Source organism: Monodelphis domestica, chromosome 2 (assembly GCF_027887165.1).
Source record: "Monodelphis domestica isolate mMonDom1 chromosome 2, mMonDom1.pri, whole genome shotgun sequence".
NCBI classification, from domain to species: domain Eukaryota; kingdom Metazoa; phylum Chordata; class Mammalia; order Didelphimorphia; family Didelphidae; genus Monodelphis; species Monodelphis domestica.
The window spans coordinates 402,402,289-402,422,367 of NC_077228.1; the positions used below are offsets into that span (position 1 = coordinate 402,402,289).

The 20,079-nt window shown below is 37.8% G+C and overlaps 1 protein-coding gene across 1 annotated transcript in view; it reads left to right on the plus strand.

Moving 5' to 3' along the window:
• Positions 1–20,079, plus strand: part of LAMA2 (laminin subunit alpha 2) — a 923,420-nt gene that overhangs the window by 887,672 nt on the left and 15,669 nt on the right. The window contains exons 55-56 of the mRNA XM_056818751.1: positions 9,396–9,572; positions 10,758–10,947. Of these exons, the coding sequence (XP_056674729.1) occupies positions 9,396–9,572; positions 10,758–10,947 (367 nt within the window). The remainder of the gene's footprint in view (positions 1–9,395; positions 9,573–10,757; positions 10,948–20,079) is intronic.

A 20,079-nucleotide genomic window follows, 5' to 3' on the forward strand; every position in this document is an offset into this window, starting at 1 on the left:
ACCTCTGGATGAATGAGTAGACCTTGTGTATTCCCATTGTTCATTTCCCCAAAAGATTTCCCTAGTTCATTTTTATCCTGTTAGAAAAGGCGTCTGTATCATTTCTTTTGATAGCCCAGGGGGGATAAAATCACATTAGTCTGAATATTTATCAAATAAACAAAAACAAAAGTAAAGACTAGGTGACTTTCCTGAGGTTTTATTTCAAAATACGCAACTTCACACCAGCATATTAGCAACTTTGTAGTTAGATTGAATGTGCAGCATGAAACTGGAAATCAAATGTGTTGAAATCAAAGAATTCAAGAAGTAGACAAACAATTAATAGTATCAATACATAGAAACTGAGCAAGTCATCAAAGGTTAACCCATAATATATCTCTCATTCAGTATATATCATTAAATTTCCTAGATAATATGTTGAAAACAAAGAATTAGTCATTGCTACCAAGTTTCCAGTCTAGCAGGGGGACATGGCATGTATATGAATGACTCTAATACAAAGTCGATGATGATGATCAGTGCCATCAGAGAAGAGCAGATTTCTCAGGGTGTTTAGAGAAGGGAGAATTCATTCTCCACAGGGAGTAAGGAGAATGGAAGAAGGGAGAAACTAAGGATAACTTCATGGAGCAGATGACAAATGAGCTGTGTCTTGCAAAAAGAATAGGAATTAAAGCAACTGAAAATGGGAGAAGGAAGGATAGGAAGCATTTAAAAAAAAAGAACTGCTTGAGCTAGAAAAAGCCAGACATTCTCCTTGGGAGAATGGATTATGTCTTATTTATCTTGTTTATCCTTTATGGATTGGCATGGGTATTTTTTCTCCTAATAGGTACTAAAAGAAATAAAATTTGTGATTGCACAGATTGATTTATTTAATTCCCTTTTAAAACTGTACATCATCCACTCATTCAGGACTAACTATTCATTCAGAATGACTCCTGGTTCAGTGGTATTCAGACCCTCTATCTAAACACAGACTGATGCAGTGGAAAAAAGCACTAGATTTGAAATCACATCTAAACCTATATTTACTCCCTAGACCTGGACCAAGTCATTTAATTTTTATGGGCCTCAAATTTCTTTTTTATATGATGTTAGGGTTGGACTATAAGATCTCTAAAATCCCATTAGTTCTAAATTTTATGATCAGTTTCTTCCAACTACCATTACTAGCTTAAGATCCAGACATAATAATACTTTTAAAAAAACCCTTCCCTTCTGTCTTAGAATTGATACATGTATTGATACCAAGAATGAAGAGTGGTAAGGGTTGCAAATTGGGTCACACAGCTGGGAAATGTCTAAGGCCACATTTGAACCTAAGTCCTCCCAACTATAGGCCTGGTACTCTGTCCACTGAACTATTTAGCTGCCCTAGACAAATATTTTATGGAGAAACTTTGGCTATCTCATCTTGAGTTCCTTGAAGGTGTAGACTCAAATATCTCTCGTCTATCCTTAGCACCTACACACCAAAGATGCTTAACGTATGTGTTGTTAGTTTGCCTAAATCTTTGGAAATGCTTTAAAAGACTGAAAAGGGTCTGTTTGAATAGGTTTTACCCTGTGTCTGATTTTAGTCCAATTCTCACAAAAAGGAAAAAAAACAATACATAACTAATGATCACAAGCATAAAAAACAATCTTGAAACTGGCTATCCTCAAAATGTTTCAGTAACGTTTTTTTTTTTAATTTCTTCTTTTGGACCAGACCTGTGATGCCATTCCTAAGGGAACTCCTCATGAGGAAACTGCATCTACCAAAATAGATTGTCTCCTTGGGGTCCTCAGAGGTCAAGTGATTTGCCCAGGATTACCCAGATTGTAGCAGAGGCAGGACTTCAAACCTAGACTTTTTCTATACATTGCAGTGATAGCAATCTCTGTCTCTGTCTCTGTCTCTGTCTCTGTCTCTGTCTCTGTCTCTGTCTCTGTCTCTGTCTCTGTCTCTGTCTCTCTCTCTCTCTCTCTCTCTCTCTCTCTCTCTCTCACACACACACACACACACACACACACACACACACACACACACAGTACTTCTCTTTAAGAAGTTGCCACTGAAAATCTCCGGCCACATTGAATCCCTGAGGCCAGATTCCTACATTGTGTTGTCCTCTGAACAGGTGTTTTGTAAGAAGGGAATTTATTGAAACTAACCTTCTAGCCTTAAGCCATCAATGTAGCTTTTATTAGATTGAGCACTGTATATTGAAAGCTCTTCACTCAGCTAATTATCTACATAAACAGTTTTGTTGTTTACAGATAATTATCTGGTAGTATAGTGAACAGATCAGTATACAATCACTCGACTTGGTACTAAAACTGAAACACTTTTTCTACCATACTGCCTCAAACAATGATGGATATCCCATTACTCCAGGAGAGGAACTGAGAAGAGTTGTTCATACATTAAAATTTAAGAAGAAAATGACCAGGTGTCACCCCCACCCTTTTTTTTTTTTTTGGATATTTGTGAGAGAAATGTGAGTCCATTTATTTGGTAACTATTAGAGAATGAGGTTGTTTGTCATTCTCTGCCTTCATAGGTTTTGTTTCTTTTACTCTGTTCAGAAATCTCTATTAGAACATCTGGATTGCTCCTGCTGTAATTAAGTTTCCTGTCGGTATCCCCAAGAGCCCTTTGAATTTGAAGTGGGTTGATGCCTCACTTTTCTGGGGGAGATTCTGTTACCCCTTTCAAGCCACACCCCTTTTGTGAGGTGTGGCTCACTCTACTAGAGAAGAGGTAGAAGGCACTCGTCTCTTGTCCCTTGTCTGCTTGCCTGTCTTCCTCTGTCTTCCACTGTCCCCATCCCCCAATATGTAGTAGTACCTTCAGCAAAATGTCTTTCAAGGGAGTTTTGGGGAAAGAAAGTAAAGGAAGGGGGTAGAAGAAGTAGACACATCACAATTCTCTTGTAAAGAGAAGGAAGAATGCCAGTCTCTGCTACTCTCTCCCATAAGTGTTGTATTCAGAGTGATGCATAACTTAATGAGCCCTTCTGAATACTCCCTATCTTCCTGTCCCTTACCTCTCCATCCTCCTCAACCCTTTCCCAAACATAAATACAGAGAAGCACAAAAATAATGCATGGTTCTAGAACTCCTTCACCTAAAATAAATGATGAATAAAGCAATAAATCAACAAGTGCCTACCATGTGCCAGGCAGTATGTTAGGTGCAGGGTATACAAGGGCAAAATCGAAATAGTTCCTATTCTCCAGGAGTTTATCGTCCAATGGGGAAAAAGTGATTTGTGACATCATGTAGGTATGTGTATATATTATGTACACATATATACATATACACATATGTAAGTATATACAAATGTATGTGTATATATAGTATGCTGTTTATTATATTCATATTTACTATATTACATATTAGAATATAAACATTGTATGATATATTTGCATTATATATTATTTGTGTTATATATAATATACCAAAGTTATATACATATATAACTATATATAGTATATATAAAATAATTATTGCATCCAGTACAAATACACTAGGATGATAAATAATAAGGAACAATATGTATGAAGCAAAGTAATGAGTAATAATGTAATAGTGGATATTAATTGGAAGAGTATGTTTCTTTTCTCTCAGGGTCGGTCTTACTTTAGTACTACATGACTGATATGAGGAAGCCTCTCTCTTATGTGACTGTCCCCACATTTCATGCATACTAACTAATCTTGAAGTCAAGGATTCCTGTGGTAGGAAGGGACATATACTTAACACTTACTTGAGTATTTTAGCCAAAAATAGGAAGTGCAGTGTAATGAGAAAAGAACCTCAATCCTCATGCTGCCTCTTCCATTTGCTACCTACCTGGCAATCATTTTGTCTCATGGCCTTTCAGTTTCCTACTCTATAAAACGAGAGAGTTGGACTAGATGACTTCTAGCTCTAAATCTATGTTCCTATGAATCCCCCTCCCCCCAAGAAAGAGAGCTAGGGGTGGGAGAAGGGAATAGCCCTCCTCACAGCAGAATCTGCTGTATCTTTCATATTTCAGTGCTAAGGATAATGCTGACAATAATTGACCTTCAGAATTTGTTTCTTCAGGAAGGGTCAGTACATAGAAAAGTGGGAAGCTGGGGATGCTTTGCTGAGGCCCCATTGCAGGCTCAATGCCCTATATTTCAGGATGCTTCACTGCTACCCAGATGTCAGCATCCCTGCAGTCTCACCCTAGAGATATTCCTTGAAACCTCTGTTTTTCTGCCATCATTACTTTCCTGAGATCTAATCCTTTGGGTTTGGGAAAGGATTCTTAAGAATCAAGTCTATAAAAAATAATTTAGAAAGTTTGCTCCTAAGTGAAGAAAAAGAAACTGTTTCCTGACAATGCAACAAAATAAGAGTTTCAGCATCATGTTAGTCCAATCCAAAATACACATACCATATGGACAAAATTCATGAGAAACTCATCTCACTTTATTTTAACACTCAGCAGAATGTTTTGTCCCTACCCTTTTATCTTCTGCTCAAAGCCTTCCACCTTAGATCACATATGGTTTGGGGAATTTCATGATTCATTCTTTATGAACTGCAACTGCAATCTTTACTTCTTTTAAAAAAAATCTTGGGCAAGAGAGGTGAATTCTCTTTCATTTGAAACTAATAATATGTCAATCAAAATGCCTTTATTAAGTGGCTACTATATCCTAGGCACTATACTAGGTACTAGAGATACAAAGACAAAAGTGCAAAAGGTCCTACCTCTCCTCAGAGTGCTTATATTCTTTCAGGGGGCACGACAGATGATAGATCAGGATAGATAGATGGTTAGGGGAGAGAGAGAGACAGAGAGTGTTACACACATTCAAGCAAGGCAATGGGTGAAGGGACTAGAATCAGGGGGGCATAAGGAAAGATTTTATGTAGAAGGTGATTTTCAGCTGAGTCTTAAATGAAGCTAGATATTTTAAGGGATAAATGTGAGAAGGAAGTATGTTCCTAATGATGGGGAACAGTCATAGAGAGATGAGAGATGGAGTCATAAATGAAGAATAGTAAGGAGATTGGTTTGGCTTGTGAAGGGGAATCATTTATAATAAGCCTTGAAAATTATGTCAATTAATACAAAGTAACTTCTAAGGAGAAAACACCAACAGCTGGGATAGGGGATCAATCAGGAAAAGTATCATTTAGACTGGCAGAATCAGTGGATTAAGAATCCTCCCTCCAGTCAGTGTCAGTAGTACAATTCTTTGAGATTGATGTCACTTGATAGTATGTTTCCATGTATTTCTAAATCTAACCTGTCTTTAGGGAAATATCAAAAGGACCTGAAATACTTATAGCTCTCACATTATTATTGAAGAGACAGGCTACTACTTGACCCTTCTAGATAGGCCACTTCAGAAGTAAGTAGTGTCAAGTCACATTAAACACTCCAAGCAGAAAATGTCCATTTAGACAAGAAGGTCAACTACCTATGTTAACTCATGAATTTCTTTTTCAATACCATTCTCTGAAGTCACACACAGAGTTAGGTTAAAAACCAGTACTCTAATTCTGATAGGCAGTTCCTACTTACTTTTGGAGCTTATAAAAGGGTGAGTATGACTTGAGCTTTGCAATCCAAGCATTTCTTCCTCAAGCCCCTCAAACACATTCATTCCTAGAACTGTGGTTATTGGGTACTGGAGGTTTCATAGTTCCTTTCTATATGGCCACCACTTCATTTTCATGGTAGCCAACCTAGGACTTGGCTGACTGGTACCATCTACAGAGTTCAACCTCTTGATTTCCCAGGTTCACAACCACCTAGAGTCCCTACAGGCTAAATACCATAGGTTTTTCTACTTAGACCCTTCCATAGATTCTCCATAATAGCTCACCAACCTGTTAAGTTTTAAAAGAGAGAATTTGTCTTTTTTAAGACTTTAGAAGAAACTTATGAAGCTAAAGGGGAAAACTAAAAGGTATTATCATATTCTTATGGACTACTTTTTTTTAAGCACCTCAACAATTTATACTACATGAGAACATAGAAAGAACTGTGGGACCTGGTGTACATAGTAACCATAACCCACATATTGAGTGTATTTTGGGAGCTTCAGGAATAGATATTTGGATTCTAACTTCAAAGCATCCTTTTCCCTTGGCAATCTAGGCTACTGAGTAAGTCTCAACACTCTCAAATCCACTTATCAAGTTCTCAATTAGGAAAACAAGAATCTGGGATCTGGACAGGTTTTTTCCCCTTCTATTATGGCCCTTCCAGAGGCCATATCATTGACCTAAAGGTTTAGAGAGGGAAATCCTCTCTAAATTCAGATGACAAGTTTAATTTTTGATCAGTGCCCACAAATTGTCCTCTTCTTTTAGGTTTCAGGTCTTATACCACCTCACATTCACACTGGCCCTACAAGCTTCTCTTTCTTATCCCAGCTGTGTAGTCTGACTAGGTCACCTAAAATAGACTCCATTCTTTGATTGGTTTATTTAGCCTTCCTGGATCTTGAAAGTTGATTTAGTCTTGATGTCAAGTTACTTATTCTACCTACACTTTACCTGGGTCTCAAAACCTAGTCGAGCCCACCAGACTCAATGAGCCTGAGTGGAGTATAGTTTCTCTATCCAGATTAAACTTGTGAACCTGTACTCCTCATTCCTAGGACCCCATCCTTACAGATTAAGATAAGTTAAGGTTCCAGTAGTATTTATATATGTTTTTTTCCCATAAATCCTGAGGGCAGAGAGGGCAGAGAGGGCAGATTACCAAATAAATAAATGAAAAATTTTAGGCATTACAACAAAAACAAAAAAGCATGAACTTTCAACATCATCATGTTCTCACATTTCTTTCCCTCCACCTAATAATTAGACTAGCTGGGCCGTTTCACCAGTAGTAGCTTGCAAAATCAAAGATATTCCCATCTTCATCATAGAAGGCATCATGGTACATTAGAAAGGACACTGACATCCTCATCTAGGATAATGTTTCCTGCCAACTCCTACATCTGCCAACACAGTACCTGTAGGTTTTATCTTTAAAAACATTTTGTCATTAAAAACATTTGTCCCATGGGAGACATTGTGCTTTGAACTATTCCTTTCTTAAATGACTCCAAACTTACATAGCTAACAGGGTATATTTCCTAACTGACTTGGATATCACACATAAAAAAAGCATAGTTGTTACACCCAGAAATTAGTTCTTCCCAAGGAGGAGCATCAGTAGGACATACCAATCACACTAACTCATAACCAGCTACAAAATGAAGTCATTGATTCCCTACAGCTAAAGTTCACAATGATACATTTTGGACAAGGATTGCTCAGCTAAGAGTCATGCAGACCAGCCTGCAAGGAGTAGTTTCTCATCTGTACAATAAAGAGATTTGTCTTATATGGTTTTTCAGATCCCCTCTAGTTCCAGCTCTATGAGCCTAAGTACATCCCAACATGTTCCTTTCTTCCAACAAACACTCTACCACTATTGGGTCAACAAGAACATAAATAAGTTTTAATAATTTAGCTACTAGAATATCATAGAGGGAAAATCATGAATCCTCTCTACAGCCATCCAGTGAAATAGTCATTCAACCTTCTTTTAAAAGATTTCTGTAACAGAAGGTTCACAATCTCAGTTTTTATACAGCTCTAATTGTAAGGAATTATATGTGAGAGAGTATAAATCTCTGCATACGTGTGTGTTTGTTTTCCTTATATTAGGCTGAAATCTACCTGCAAGTAGTGTGCCTATTGTTCCCACTCTTACCTTTACTAAATTCAATTTTTATAACTAGGGAGGTTTGATGAGATTTACAAAAATGCTTTTAAGTATAAGGGCCAAAACGTGCCTTTTTTCTTATGTCTGACCAAAATAGAGCTAAACCCGATAATGATAAGTAGGAAGTAGTAAGAGTTGGATGCTTATATCTCCCCAGCTTATCCTTAATGGTGCAGCTGTGATAGATATTTTGTTATGACAGTAGATGTGGTCAGCCAAAAACAAGGTGCATCATTAAAAGCTTTTAGCCAGAAAAGGAGAAATTGCTTAACTATGACTCACATGTTATCCAAAAGCCTCTGCTTTCCTAGAATTAAAAAAAAAACAAAACACAACTCTTGGTAGCAATTTTCATACCCTATAGTTTCTGCTGACAAGCAGACTACAATGGAAAATGAGTATATGGTGCTGTTGATTTCCTTTCTCCTGTTGTTTCCACACAACTTCTTCATCTTTCTGCTTTGAAAAATGAGCAATGAAATGTTTATAGTGGCCATCCTTTCAATATAATTTACTCTATCTATTAGTACTTAAGATATTTTTAACTTCTCTCTCTTAGTAGCATTGCCCAAAGGTGGAGAAACTGTTCAGAGACTCTCCAAAGTAATTCAACTCACAGTACATTGCCTTCATCATGTCATCAACATTCCAGAAGAGACCTCAAAGACAGAATCAGTATTCAATATACTATACCACATTGTATCCACTCCCTTTACCTCAAACACAAGAAGCCCACACTCTACCCAAGTTTGTCATCCTCAAAGACTTGTTTTGCATCACAAATGAAGCAGAATTTTTAGTAACTTCATACTATACCTTAATCTCTCCCAAAAATAAACTTCCATGTCTGGCTGTCCTTACTCTTTGGCAGAAAGATCCTGTGACTCCATCTCACCTCTTGCTTATGTAAAAGGAAAAAAGTACATTTGTATTCTATAATCCTTTCTTATGTGATCTGATACTGTTGGTAAATGAATAGAGTGAATGAATGTATTGCCTCTCTTTTTATAATGTTTTTTATCTTGTAGAAATCAATTAAGAAAAGTAAATGAATGTCCACTAAGGAAACTCACTGAAGACTTTAAATTAACAATAACGATCCTTCCTTGCCCCCTCTGCTCAGGCATAGACAAATGACACCCAGCATCCATTGTAAAATGTACAGTATATGTTTGCTATGTTGTATATTCATGCAATCTAAGCACTTTGGAGTACTATTTATCCCATAGCAAGAAGATAATAGCTAGCACAAACCAAGAAATAAAGAAGAAAACCAAATGTGACCCCATACTGCTATAAACCCACTGAGCCCTGTAAGATTGATATTATTTCACAGTACAGAAGTCTAGGGTCTCACCATGACAGTGTTGTCAGCCTGCAGACCACAACTGCCATCTCAACTAGAGACCAATATTACTGCAACATCACTTTCTGGTTTTGTTGAGTTCTGAGAGAGAGTTAACAAAGGAGGCAAACAAGGAGATCCTGAGAGACAATAACATTTGCTTAATGCTCCTAATCATCCCATTTCAGCTCATTCATGGCTACTGTGGGTGGGTATAAAATGATGGCCATAAACAGTCAGTTTCCAAACCTCATGTATTTTTTATTTGTGTTTTTTATATTCCATCAGCATGTTTACTGTCCAAGTGGATGAAGACAGAAAGCATATGCAGAACCTGACAGTGGAACAGTCTATTAGCATTAAAAAACTCTTTGTGGGAGGCTCTCCATCTCAATTTCAACCTTCACCGCTCAGAACTATACCTCCTTTTGAAGGTTGTATATGGAATCTCGTTATTAATGCCATGTAAGTAAACCTCTGTATTCTAACTTTTATTATTTGTACCAAGATCCCATTGTACTGCAATCATTTGCAATGCAAGTGGTAAAGTTAAAGAAGAAAAAAATATATATATAAATATTTACATACACACACATATATAGAATATAGTCTAGAATAGAATATAGAATATACAATAGTTATATAAATATCTCAGTTTTTATACAATCTATTTTTATTTGTTTTTTATACAAAATACAAATTTTATACAATTATTTATATAAATAAATGCTAGCCACTTCTAATCCAGGCTGCCTCATTCCCCTCATCTACCACCTCCTTCCTGAACTTGGAGTCTGATCCAAGGACTTGATAAATGACCGTTTCATCTTACCTCACCTAGAACAAGGTCACCATGCTTCTTCTCCTCCCCTTCTTTCTTTTTAAAGTATGGGTATTTATTTTTATATTACATAATATAATATGTAATATAAAAATAATAGAATACATAAGCTTTGTTTCAAATATATAATAAATTAGAATAAATATACTCATCCCGGAGAAACAAATTCTCACATTAGCTATATCCATAAATCTGTCTCATTCTTTTTTGTCCCCTTCCCTGCTCCTCTCACTCCCCAAAATGGCAAGTAATATTATATAGGTTGTGCACATATTATCATATACTATATATATCTGTGTCATATTGTGAAATAAGGCATATTGCTTACACTAGAGAAAAATTGACAGAGGAAATAAAGTGAAGAATGGCATGTTTTGATCTACCTTTGGACTCCATCTGCTTCTCCTATTGCTATGGCCTGCACTCTATACATCTTTCCCACTGTCCTTACCCCAAAATATAAACTCCTACAGGGTAGAGACTCCTAAATGTGTCTGTATTTGTTTCCCCGGGGCTTAATACATTGCCCAATACATCCTGTGTTCATTAAATGCTTTTTCTTTTTGAATTCATTCAATTTTGACTTTTATGGGAGAAATAATTCTGACTGCAGGTACAAATATGCTTTAGGAAATAGATAAGGAGAAAGTTTTACATTTTAAAGGCAAAATTTAAGCCAAATTTAAATTTTTAAGCCAAAATAATCATATATGTATTGATGGACTTCAAAGCAGTGACTTATATTGCTGTAAGGTAGCAAGATGAACGAACTAGTGTACAAATCTTGCCATTTCCTTGTATTCTTTTAGCCCAATGGACTTTGCTCAATCTGTGTCCTTCAAAAATGCGGACATTGGTCGCTGTCTAGATCACAAACTTGGTGAAGGAGAAGTTACTTCAGAACAAAATTTTTTCCCACCTGATTCTGGCCCTGAGGAGAAGGAGACCACACCAGCTTTTCCATTCCCCTCTCCACCACCTACACCTGCTCTTGCTCATGTAAGTCTTTACATTCACTCAAATATCAAAATGGAAACAATGGAATTATTACTAGATAAGAACAACTGGTGCCTCTGAAATATTATTATTTAATTCTGTTTCCTCTTTGAATTATCATCTTTTTCATGAAATATGATGACTCAAACTAGATTACATTTTGAGACTACCTGGATTAATACTTCTTTTCCCCCTAAATGTAGCTCAAATCATCAGGTCATGACAACTTGAAATAAGAAGTAGTATAACCTTTCACATTATTCTTCCTCTGATTCATCCATTCCATAAAGTCAACCCTTAAGAGTTAACATTTCATAGGGCAGATCTAAAAGGCTACTAGTATCCTACTGAAACAACAGCAATAATGATGATGATGATGACAGCTAGCACTTAAAGAACATTTTAAGGTTTGTAAAACACTTTCAATATATCATTTGATCTTCACAACAATCCTAGAAGGTAAATGCTATTCTGATCTCCATTTTACAGAAGAGGAAACTGAGGCTAATAAAGATTTAGAGTGACTTGTTTAGGGTCACTCAGCTATTAAGGCAGGCTTTGAATCTCCAGTAAACATTCCTTTTTCTCCAGTTTCAACAAACCACATTTAAAAAATAATAATAATCCTTTCCTTCCATCTTAGAATCAATACTGTGTTTTGGTTCCTAGGCAGAAGTAATAGAGGCTAGGGGTGATGGAGACTAAGTGATTTGCCCAGGGTCACACAACTAGGAAATATCTGAGGTCATATTTGAACCCAGGATCTCTTATTCCCTTCTCTTCCCTCCCAGGGGCATTGATATCCTTTGAACCAATGTTTATTCACACCTTCCAGATTGAAAATCAATTTTGATGGGGAAGAAAAAGGAATCAAATGTCTGTGTTCTCTCTGCAGTCTATTAGCACAATACCAATTCATCAATGAAACATGGATTTGGAGTCAGAAAGGACCTCAAATCCTATCTAATTCAAACTCTTCATATTACAGATAAGGAAATTAAATCCTAAGAAGTGTAGTACTTTGTCATATAATGAATAATCAGCAGTTAGAATTTGAACACAAATCCTTTGATTTCAAATCTAATGCTTTTCCCACTCTACTATACTATAGTAAAAAAAAAGTCCCCATCCTAAAAAAAGAAATTAGAAAACTCTGCTGTTAATCATAGCCTAGGAGAAAGGAGAGTATATTAATATAGATATCTTTTCCTTGTTAATCTTCTTATTCTGAAGATAGGGAAAAAAAGAAAAGAAAGAAAGCCCATTTTATTAAATGGGACTTTTTTCCCCTAAGCTTTTCATATCTTTCTTTTTTTTCCATCAGTTATATGAGCCTCCTTCAATCTTTTTTGCATATAGCTTTTTATGTGCAAATTTGAGCTCATAGAATTCTGTATGTAATCCCACTGGATTACTTAAGTCATAGGACTTAAAACTGGAAGGAATCTTAGAGATCATGTAGACCAATTTTTTATTTGAGGAAACAGACTTTGAGGAAATTAGTGTCTTGGCCTATTTGAATAAAAAACCAAATTTGAGCCTAGATCCTCTGACTCCAAACCAAATGCTTTTAATGAACCATCATGCATATTATCCCCTCTTCTCCCTTGATATTGTTAATGATAGATTATCAGAATTATATATTTTGGAATCTTCTATACCTTTATTGCCTCAAGGACTGCTCTTAATAATGAAAAGAATACTAGGCCAATATAGTGAATTTTAGGTCAGGAAGATCTGAGTTCAAATCTAGATTCAGACACTCACTAGCTTGGTGGTCCTTAGAAAGTCACTTGGGGCAGCTTGGGTAGCTCAGTGGATTGAGAGCCAGGCCTAGAGATGGGAGGTCACAGGTTCAAATCTGGCCTCAGACACTTCCTAGCTGTGTTACCCTGGGCAAGTCACTTGACCCCCACTGCCTAGCCCTTACTGCCTTAGAATCAATACATATTATTGATTCCAAGACAGAAGGTAAGGGTTTTTTAAAAAAAGGCATTTAACCTCTATTTGTCTCATTTGCTTCAATTATAAAATGGGTATACTAATAGCACCTACCTTTCAGGGGTTTTGTGGTCTCAAATGAGATAATATATCTTTTAAAAAACAGAGCCATTAAAAAAATTGTGGCACATAGGAGACACTATATAAATATATATTCCCTTCCCTTTCCCCTCTTAGAGAAAGCCATGACATCATGATTAGATAGTGGTCTTAGAACCTGAAGACTTGGGCTAATGTCCTACCTCTGACACAATAGGTAACCCTGAGCAAGGCATTCAGCCTCCTAGTGCTCTCAGTATCTCTGTACAAGATGCAGAGAAGTTGTCAGAATGTCAAAAAACACACATTTATTAAGAACCAAAAAAGATATAAAGACAGTTAAAAAACAGTCCCTACTCTCAAGGAACTCACAATTTTACAAGGGAGACAACAGGGAAAGTTTTTAAATAAACATGGCATAGACAGGATAAATAGGAAATAATAAACAGAGGGAAGGGGGGGGGGGGTTCCTCATCTTGAAGTTCCTCATTATCAGTAAATTCACACAATCAGTGTCAAGCCCGACCTTTCTTTATCCCTATCCATCATCTCTTAATTTTTTTGACATCGATACAGTTTTCATAATCTTTTTTGATATTTTGTGATCAGTGTTCTTTACCTCCTATCTAGCCTCCCTCCCCCCAAGAATGCAGGTAATATGATAGAGGTTGTGCACATGTACATATTTAATATGTATTCCCATGTTCATCATATTGTGAAAAAAAGATACATATCACTTACATTCAAGGAAAATCCCGAGAAAATAAAGTGAATCTGCATTCAGACTCTATCAGTTCCTTCTATGGTAGTGGATAGCCTTTTATACCATGAGTCCCTGGGGGGGGTCCTGTATCCTTGTATTTCTGATAATAGTTAAGTCCTCCACAGGCGATCATCACGCATTATTGCTGTTACAGTGTACAATATTCTCCTGGTTCCACTCACTTCACTTTGTATCACTTCATGTAAGTTTTTCTCCAGGATTTTTCGTGATCATCTTGTTTGTCATTTCTTGTGATGGCACAATAGTATTCCATTACAATCATATACCACAATCTGTTCAGCCCCATGCATATAAAACAAAACCTTTTTTATAAATTGGGTACTATCTATGAACCTGAAGCCTGGCTGGTAGGACCTGCTCCTTTTCCCCAGATGACTTCCCCTCTGAGTCACTCGCATCTACTACTTCCTCCCTGCATTCCACTCTTGATCCCACCCATCCATACACAGAGCAGTGTGGCTGCTTGAATTCACCACTTTCTAGATATAGCTCTATGCCAAAGGCATACACAGAGGCTCAAGAATCTCTGCAAACAGTCCTACCCCATAGGAAAGATTCCCACATCATTTCCCAGACAGATTCAACCACAGAACAATGTTAGCAGAACCCACAACAGCTAGTTTGAAGGACCTGGTGGCATGAAATATCTCCGGCATAAAGGAGAATTGGGAAAGTTTGAAGCAAAATAGAGGAAATTAAGTTTGTTTTCCTACTGAAAAAGATTACTTCACAAACTAAGTGTTTTTGAGACATTCATGTTTTCAAATTTAATATTTTAAGTGGAAACTAGCACTAGCAACAATATTTTCTCATAAAACCTCCATTCTTATCGGAGGGAAGACCAAGATTCTGAGAAATACAGTTTAAAAGTTCCCTGATTATAGTAAAATACTCCCAGATGGGCACTTTTGATTCTTGAGCACAGAAGCAATAGTATATTCTGACTGTCAAACTCCTTGGATATTTCTCATGGGGGGAAAAACATTTTGTCCGATGGTAACTAGTCCCTCTTGAAGTATGCATTATATCTGTACCAAGTGTTTGTTTATGGCTTGCTTTGCTTGAGTAGGTTTACATGCCTAGAAAGTTGAACTTTTAACCCCAGTCAAGAGGCTGAAATATGAAAGCTGGGAGAGTAGGATTGAACAGAGTATATTAGAAGTATCATTGTACTGGGTGAGCCTGAAAGCTATTTCTCCACCAGGACTGATGCTGCTGTTTTAAAAGCTAGTACAACATCTTCCTGAATAAAGAGCAAATTTGTCTAGACTCTAATGACTATTTAAAGGCAAGTTAGAACATGGGCACAGGGCTTCAAAAAGTTCTGGGTTTTTTCAGTCAACTGTCCACAGACGATAGAGAGGTGGTTTTGCCAAGCATCTCTAATGTATAAGAGTTCATGGACAGGGAATTGGCCATACTTTAACCTGCCACTAAACAATAGGAGAGTCATCATTCTTTAAATATTAAAAGTGGTGGTGGTGGTTGTCTTTCATACTTTGAAGAGCACCAAAATGATACCACTATGTCAGGATCAGTGTACAATGAGTCTGACTGTGATTGATCAAACCAATACGTAGTTGGAAGGCTCTGCCACAAGTTGGGCATAAATAGCCCATATGAACATTTGGGATGGAGAGTCTCTAAATTTCTTCCATCTCATGTTTCTTTTGAACTGTTGAAATTCTGCTTTGCTCACAGAGCACAGCCCCTTCTTTGATAAAGGCATGCCATGCAGAATGGTCCTGTGCCAGTGCCAAAATATTTTAAATGGTGTTGTGAAAAGCCTTAAAATGCTAAATGTCAGCATTTACTCATTTATTTATTATAGGACATCATAAAAAGATTAAGCCTCTTACTTGGGTACCTATTTTGATCTTAATTCAATTAGCAAGTTAATGAATTCTAAAAAGGAGAAAATGATAGATTTTTCCCTACTTTTTTTAATTGGCCACACTAATGACAAGTCTAAAGATACATCTTGTTGATTATTCACTGACAAAAATGAATAATATTGAAGTGTTTTGCATGATAATACGGTACAACCCAGATTGAATTGCTTCTCAACTTTGGGAGGTAGGAGGGAACAAGGGAGGGAGACGACATGAATCATATTGACATGGGCATTGTAACCCCAGAAACTCAAGCAAACTATTATCAAAGAAATTCCTTTGCTCCCTTATATCCTTGAGACTCCTAACCTAAAACATTCAATGACCTCTATAGGACCCTGGAAGGATTGTCCTCCTTTGATTCTCCTTTAGATTTAAGATGGACAGAGAGATGCACCTCTAGGCTACACCTCGATTCTATCAAGGCTATATCTCAGACATCTGTCTGTTCCCTAAAACCAAAGAATCTTTTATGAGGCTCATTCCTTAAGGCAGACCCTGGTCAGATGACCAAACCCCTGACCGAATGCCAGAGGGTTGACTAGAATCATGTCCACACCATGACACAGCATCTGTTGTAAAGAGTATAAAAAATCCCCAGAATTGATGTTGTCTGGGGGACAGCTTTTCCATCCATAGCCTTTCCATCCATACTGCCCTCCCAAGGAGCAGCCTTCCATCTTGCTGTTCCGCCTATACTATCCTCCTGGCCATTCTCATTGTTACTTTCTAAATTAATAAATTTCTCTTTTTATTTTTAAGCTAAGTTTTGGAGTCTTGCATTCTTGCAAAAAGGTATCCTTCCTGAACCCAACGGGCATCTCTTCACCCCCACAACAATATCACTTTGGAAAAATTATGTGTACATTTATTAAAATAACATTAAAATAAAAAAAGATATATCTTGTACAAGTCAAGTTTGAAGAAAGCAACTCATATCTTACCTATGTGATTCCTAACTAACTAAATGCTAGACAAAGATCAAAAATGCATTTCATCAGGACCATCCACTAGCAACAGGAAAGGACTATTTCTTCTTACTGCCCTGAAATGATGAAAATAGTGCACTGAAGGTGAAAAGTTACTCCTTCCTTTACCCATGAATGGCTCTGATCACTTCAGAAAAAAATTCCCCAGAGCCATATTGGTGAAAGGATAGTGGGGGGAGGGGGTATACTGGGGCTGCTCCTCTCCCCTTTCCACACATGCCTGAGGATATGTCTCATATCATCCACCCCTCCTTGCAGTAGCCCAATGGAAGCACTTCCTCCCTCCCCTGTCTGGGGTATGGTGGGGGCTCCCATGCGGTGTGGGGGCTGCAGTTTGCAGTCTTCAAAAGGTTCACCATCACTACCCTAGAACAACATGCAGTGTCTCTATCCTGTCTGTGCAGCCATCAAGCCGCCCATCGTTAGTCATTTTTGCCAGTTGTAGGACCTTCACCAGAGTAGCTAGTTATTCAGTAAGCTGCTTGTTTTGCAGTGAACAGGTTGAGGCACTAAGTAGCAAACAATGTGTCCTGTTTGTTTTTGTTTTTTGTTTTTTGTTTTGTTACTGTTTTTTTCCCCTTAACAGTAGCGGTACTTTGGAGTTCTGACCACAAGGTGGCAGAATTGTAACACGTTGAGATTGATTTGCACTCTTGTAACAAAGGTACTCTGCAATGAGGGCTTAAAAAAGTCAGTGCTTTCAAAGCAAGCTGGCCAAAACATCTCCCTGATGAGGCTGGTGTACTCCCCTTTATTTCAGGCTAACTGATCTTATTGTATACATTGAGCTTTCTGGTCCCTTTAAATTGCCTCACTGCATTCCTCTTCCTGATTTCTAGAACAAGTGTCACCATAAAGCTCTATTTCAATGCTGCAAATTAGCCCCAAATCTTAGGTGACAAAATATCGTTCTGGTTTTTTTTTTTTCTAATCTTAGGGCATCTTCTGCTTCTCTTTTAAAATAAGGAAAATCTCTTGCTCTAATTTTGGAACCTGAGGACCCATGGCCAAATCTGTGCTCAGCTACTTATTACCTATGTGACCTTGTACAGCCACCTAGTCTTTGATTTTCTCATATCTGAAAAAAGATTGGCCTAGATGATTTTAAGCCCCTTCTCCCCCCCAGCTCTAACCCTAATAATATTACACATTGCTACCGTAAAGTGAGTGCTCCACAGACCCCATCTGTAATGTGGGGGAGTAAAGTAGAAGAAAGTAGAAGGGGGACACTCAAAGGAGATAAAAGCAGATTTATAAAAACTCATGGCCACTTCATTGTTTAGACTCCTGTTACAAACAGTAAACAGCTTGCAGGAGTCATCCTTGGTGATTGAGGTTAGGGAGACACAAAACCAAAGTGGTTCAGTTTCCTACTTTGGCAGTAACCCTTAGAAATTACCTGTTGTCGGTTGCCATTATTTATCTTCTCTGACCTTGCCTAATCTGAGAAGTGTTTCATGAACCACTGCTTCCGCCTCATGTTATTTCCTGCTTCTGGGGCCAACTGGTGACAGAAGTCAAGCCCACGGGGTTCCTGTCATCTTTTGCCTCGGTGACAACTACTTTCAGACTTTCCATCATCTGTGGGAACTGCCTAAATCGTGGATTCTAAGTTTGTTGGGGGGGTGTTGGTCCTAGATCCCTTTGGCATTCTGGTGAAACCTGTGAACCCTTTGTCAGAATGACACTTTTTAAACTCCTATAATAAAAATGCACAGAACTAAAAAGAAAACCAATTATACTGAAACAGTTCTTTTTTTAAATGGTGGTGGTTGTTTTCTAAATTGGCTAGCCCCTGGGTAAGAGTACCTGAGTCCCTATGATCTATTTAAAACCCTGCCCTTTTCCAGGGAGGAACAGGATTATTCAAGAGTGCCTTTTTCCCTGGAGAAAGGGAGTGGCCTTTAGGTCAGGATCAGCTAGCTTCCTGTTTCATAGAAAACACAATACACTCCTCTCATGCTGAGGGACACGTGTTCAAGCCCAGTTTTTATAGGCTCCAGCACCCAGGTGGCCTGGTGTGTGAAGGTACAGGTGCTCTCTAGGACACATATCGTAAATGTTTTCTATAATACTACAGATATCATTGTCTTTCTTGTTGGTGTTGTAGTAGCAAAGAAGGTCATAATTACCTTTCAATTTAAAGTTACAGTCTTTAAGTCTAAGAGGGTGGCAGCAGCATCAAAATGGCTTCTTAGTGATATTCCTTCAGCCTCCCTTTTATTCCCTAATTCCTCATTCATACCTGACTTTTTCAATCATCCCCTTTTCAAAGAGAAGAGTGAATCTGTGTCATTGCTGAGAGACTTTGGAGCAGTTTAATCAAGTTCTGCCCTCTCCTGGATTCACTCACTCCAGGCAGGAATCTATTACAGATTTTACAGAGATGACCTTAGCAGGGTGAAAAGGTATATGGATTATTGGGGCTATTTTCCTTGGCAATGGAGATGTCTCAAGCATGTGAATGGATAGCACTGGTGCCCCAGCCCCCAGTTCCATTTGTAATATTGGTGGCTGAGATAGAAAACTACTAAGACTTTTCCATCTGTTATTTTTTGCAGTTAGTCACTGTATCTTAGGGAAGGTGCTGTATATTCATCCCAAATGGGGTTCATTAGTGCAGATGAATAACATTTCCAGCCACGCTCATTGAATATCAGTGTGGATTGTTGCCACAGTTTGTCTTTTTATAGCCAGCCCCCAAAACAAGCCATCTAATGGGGGCGGGGATGTATAAACATTAAAGAGTTACTGAAAAGCATTTTCATACTACTTAAAGCATTTTACCTCCTATTGCTTTCTGTTCAGCCTAGCTTAAGAAAAGAAAAAAGAGAGAAGGGGGAGAGATAGAGAGGAGGGGAAAAAATTTTCCTTTTCAAATCGAAAATCCCCATGTTGGAATGAGTCACAACTGAGACACAGTCTACAGGAAAGGACAAACTGGCATGCAGGTATTGCTGAATCCTGCTTTCCTGCCATCCCTTCTGAGTCAGCATGTAGTCAGAGGTTAGGACCAATCATAGTGAAGGAGGGCAGGATTCAAATGTAGATGTGTTGGTCAAAGTGCATGCTTTTTCTTAAGGATTGCCATTGGATAGACTCATAAGTTGGAGAAGGAAGGGAATGAGGACCTTCATCATTTCAGCCTGATCTGCTTATCTGTGAGAGTGAGGGCTGCAAGATAAGGAAAAGTCCCAGCTAGTTATTCGTCTTGTGTCCCTGGAAGAGCACCCTAGAATGCTGATGCTTCAATGACGTGAATCTAGTTACAGTGAGTTATGGCTAAGAATGTGCTCGGTTTCCTAGCAACAGGCCATTAAGTGTTTGAATAGACCAACTTACAAGTTTAATTCACTAACTTCAAAGTCTAAATATGCCATGACTTTCTAAAGGACCAGGCTTTTGTTTAATAAGGAATGAAAAAAACTGG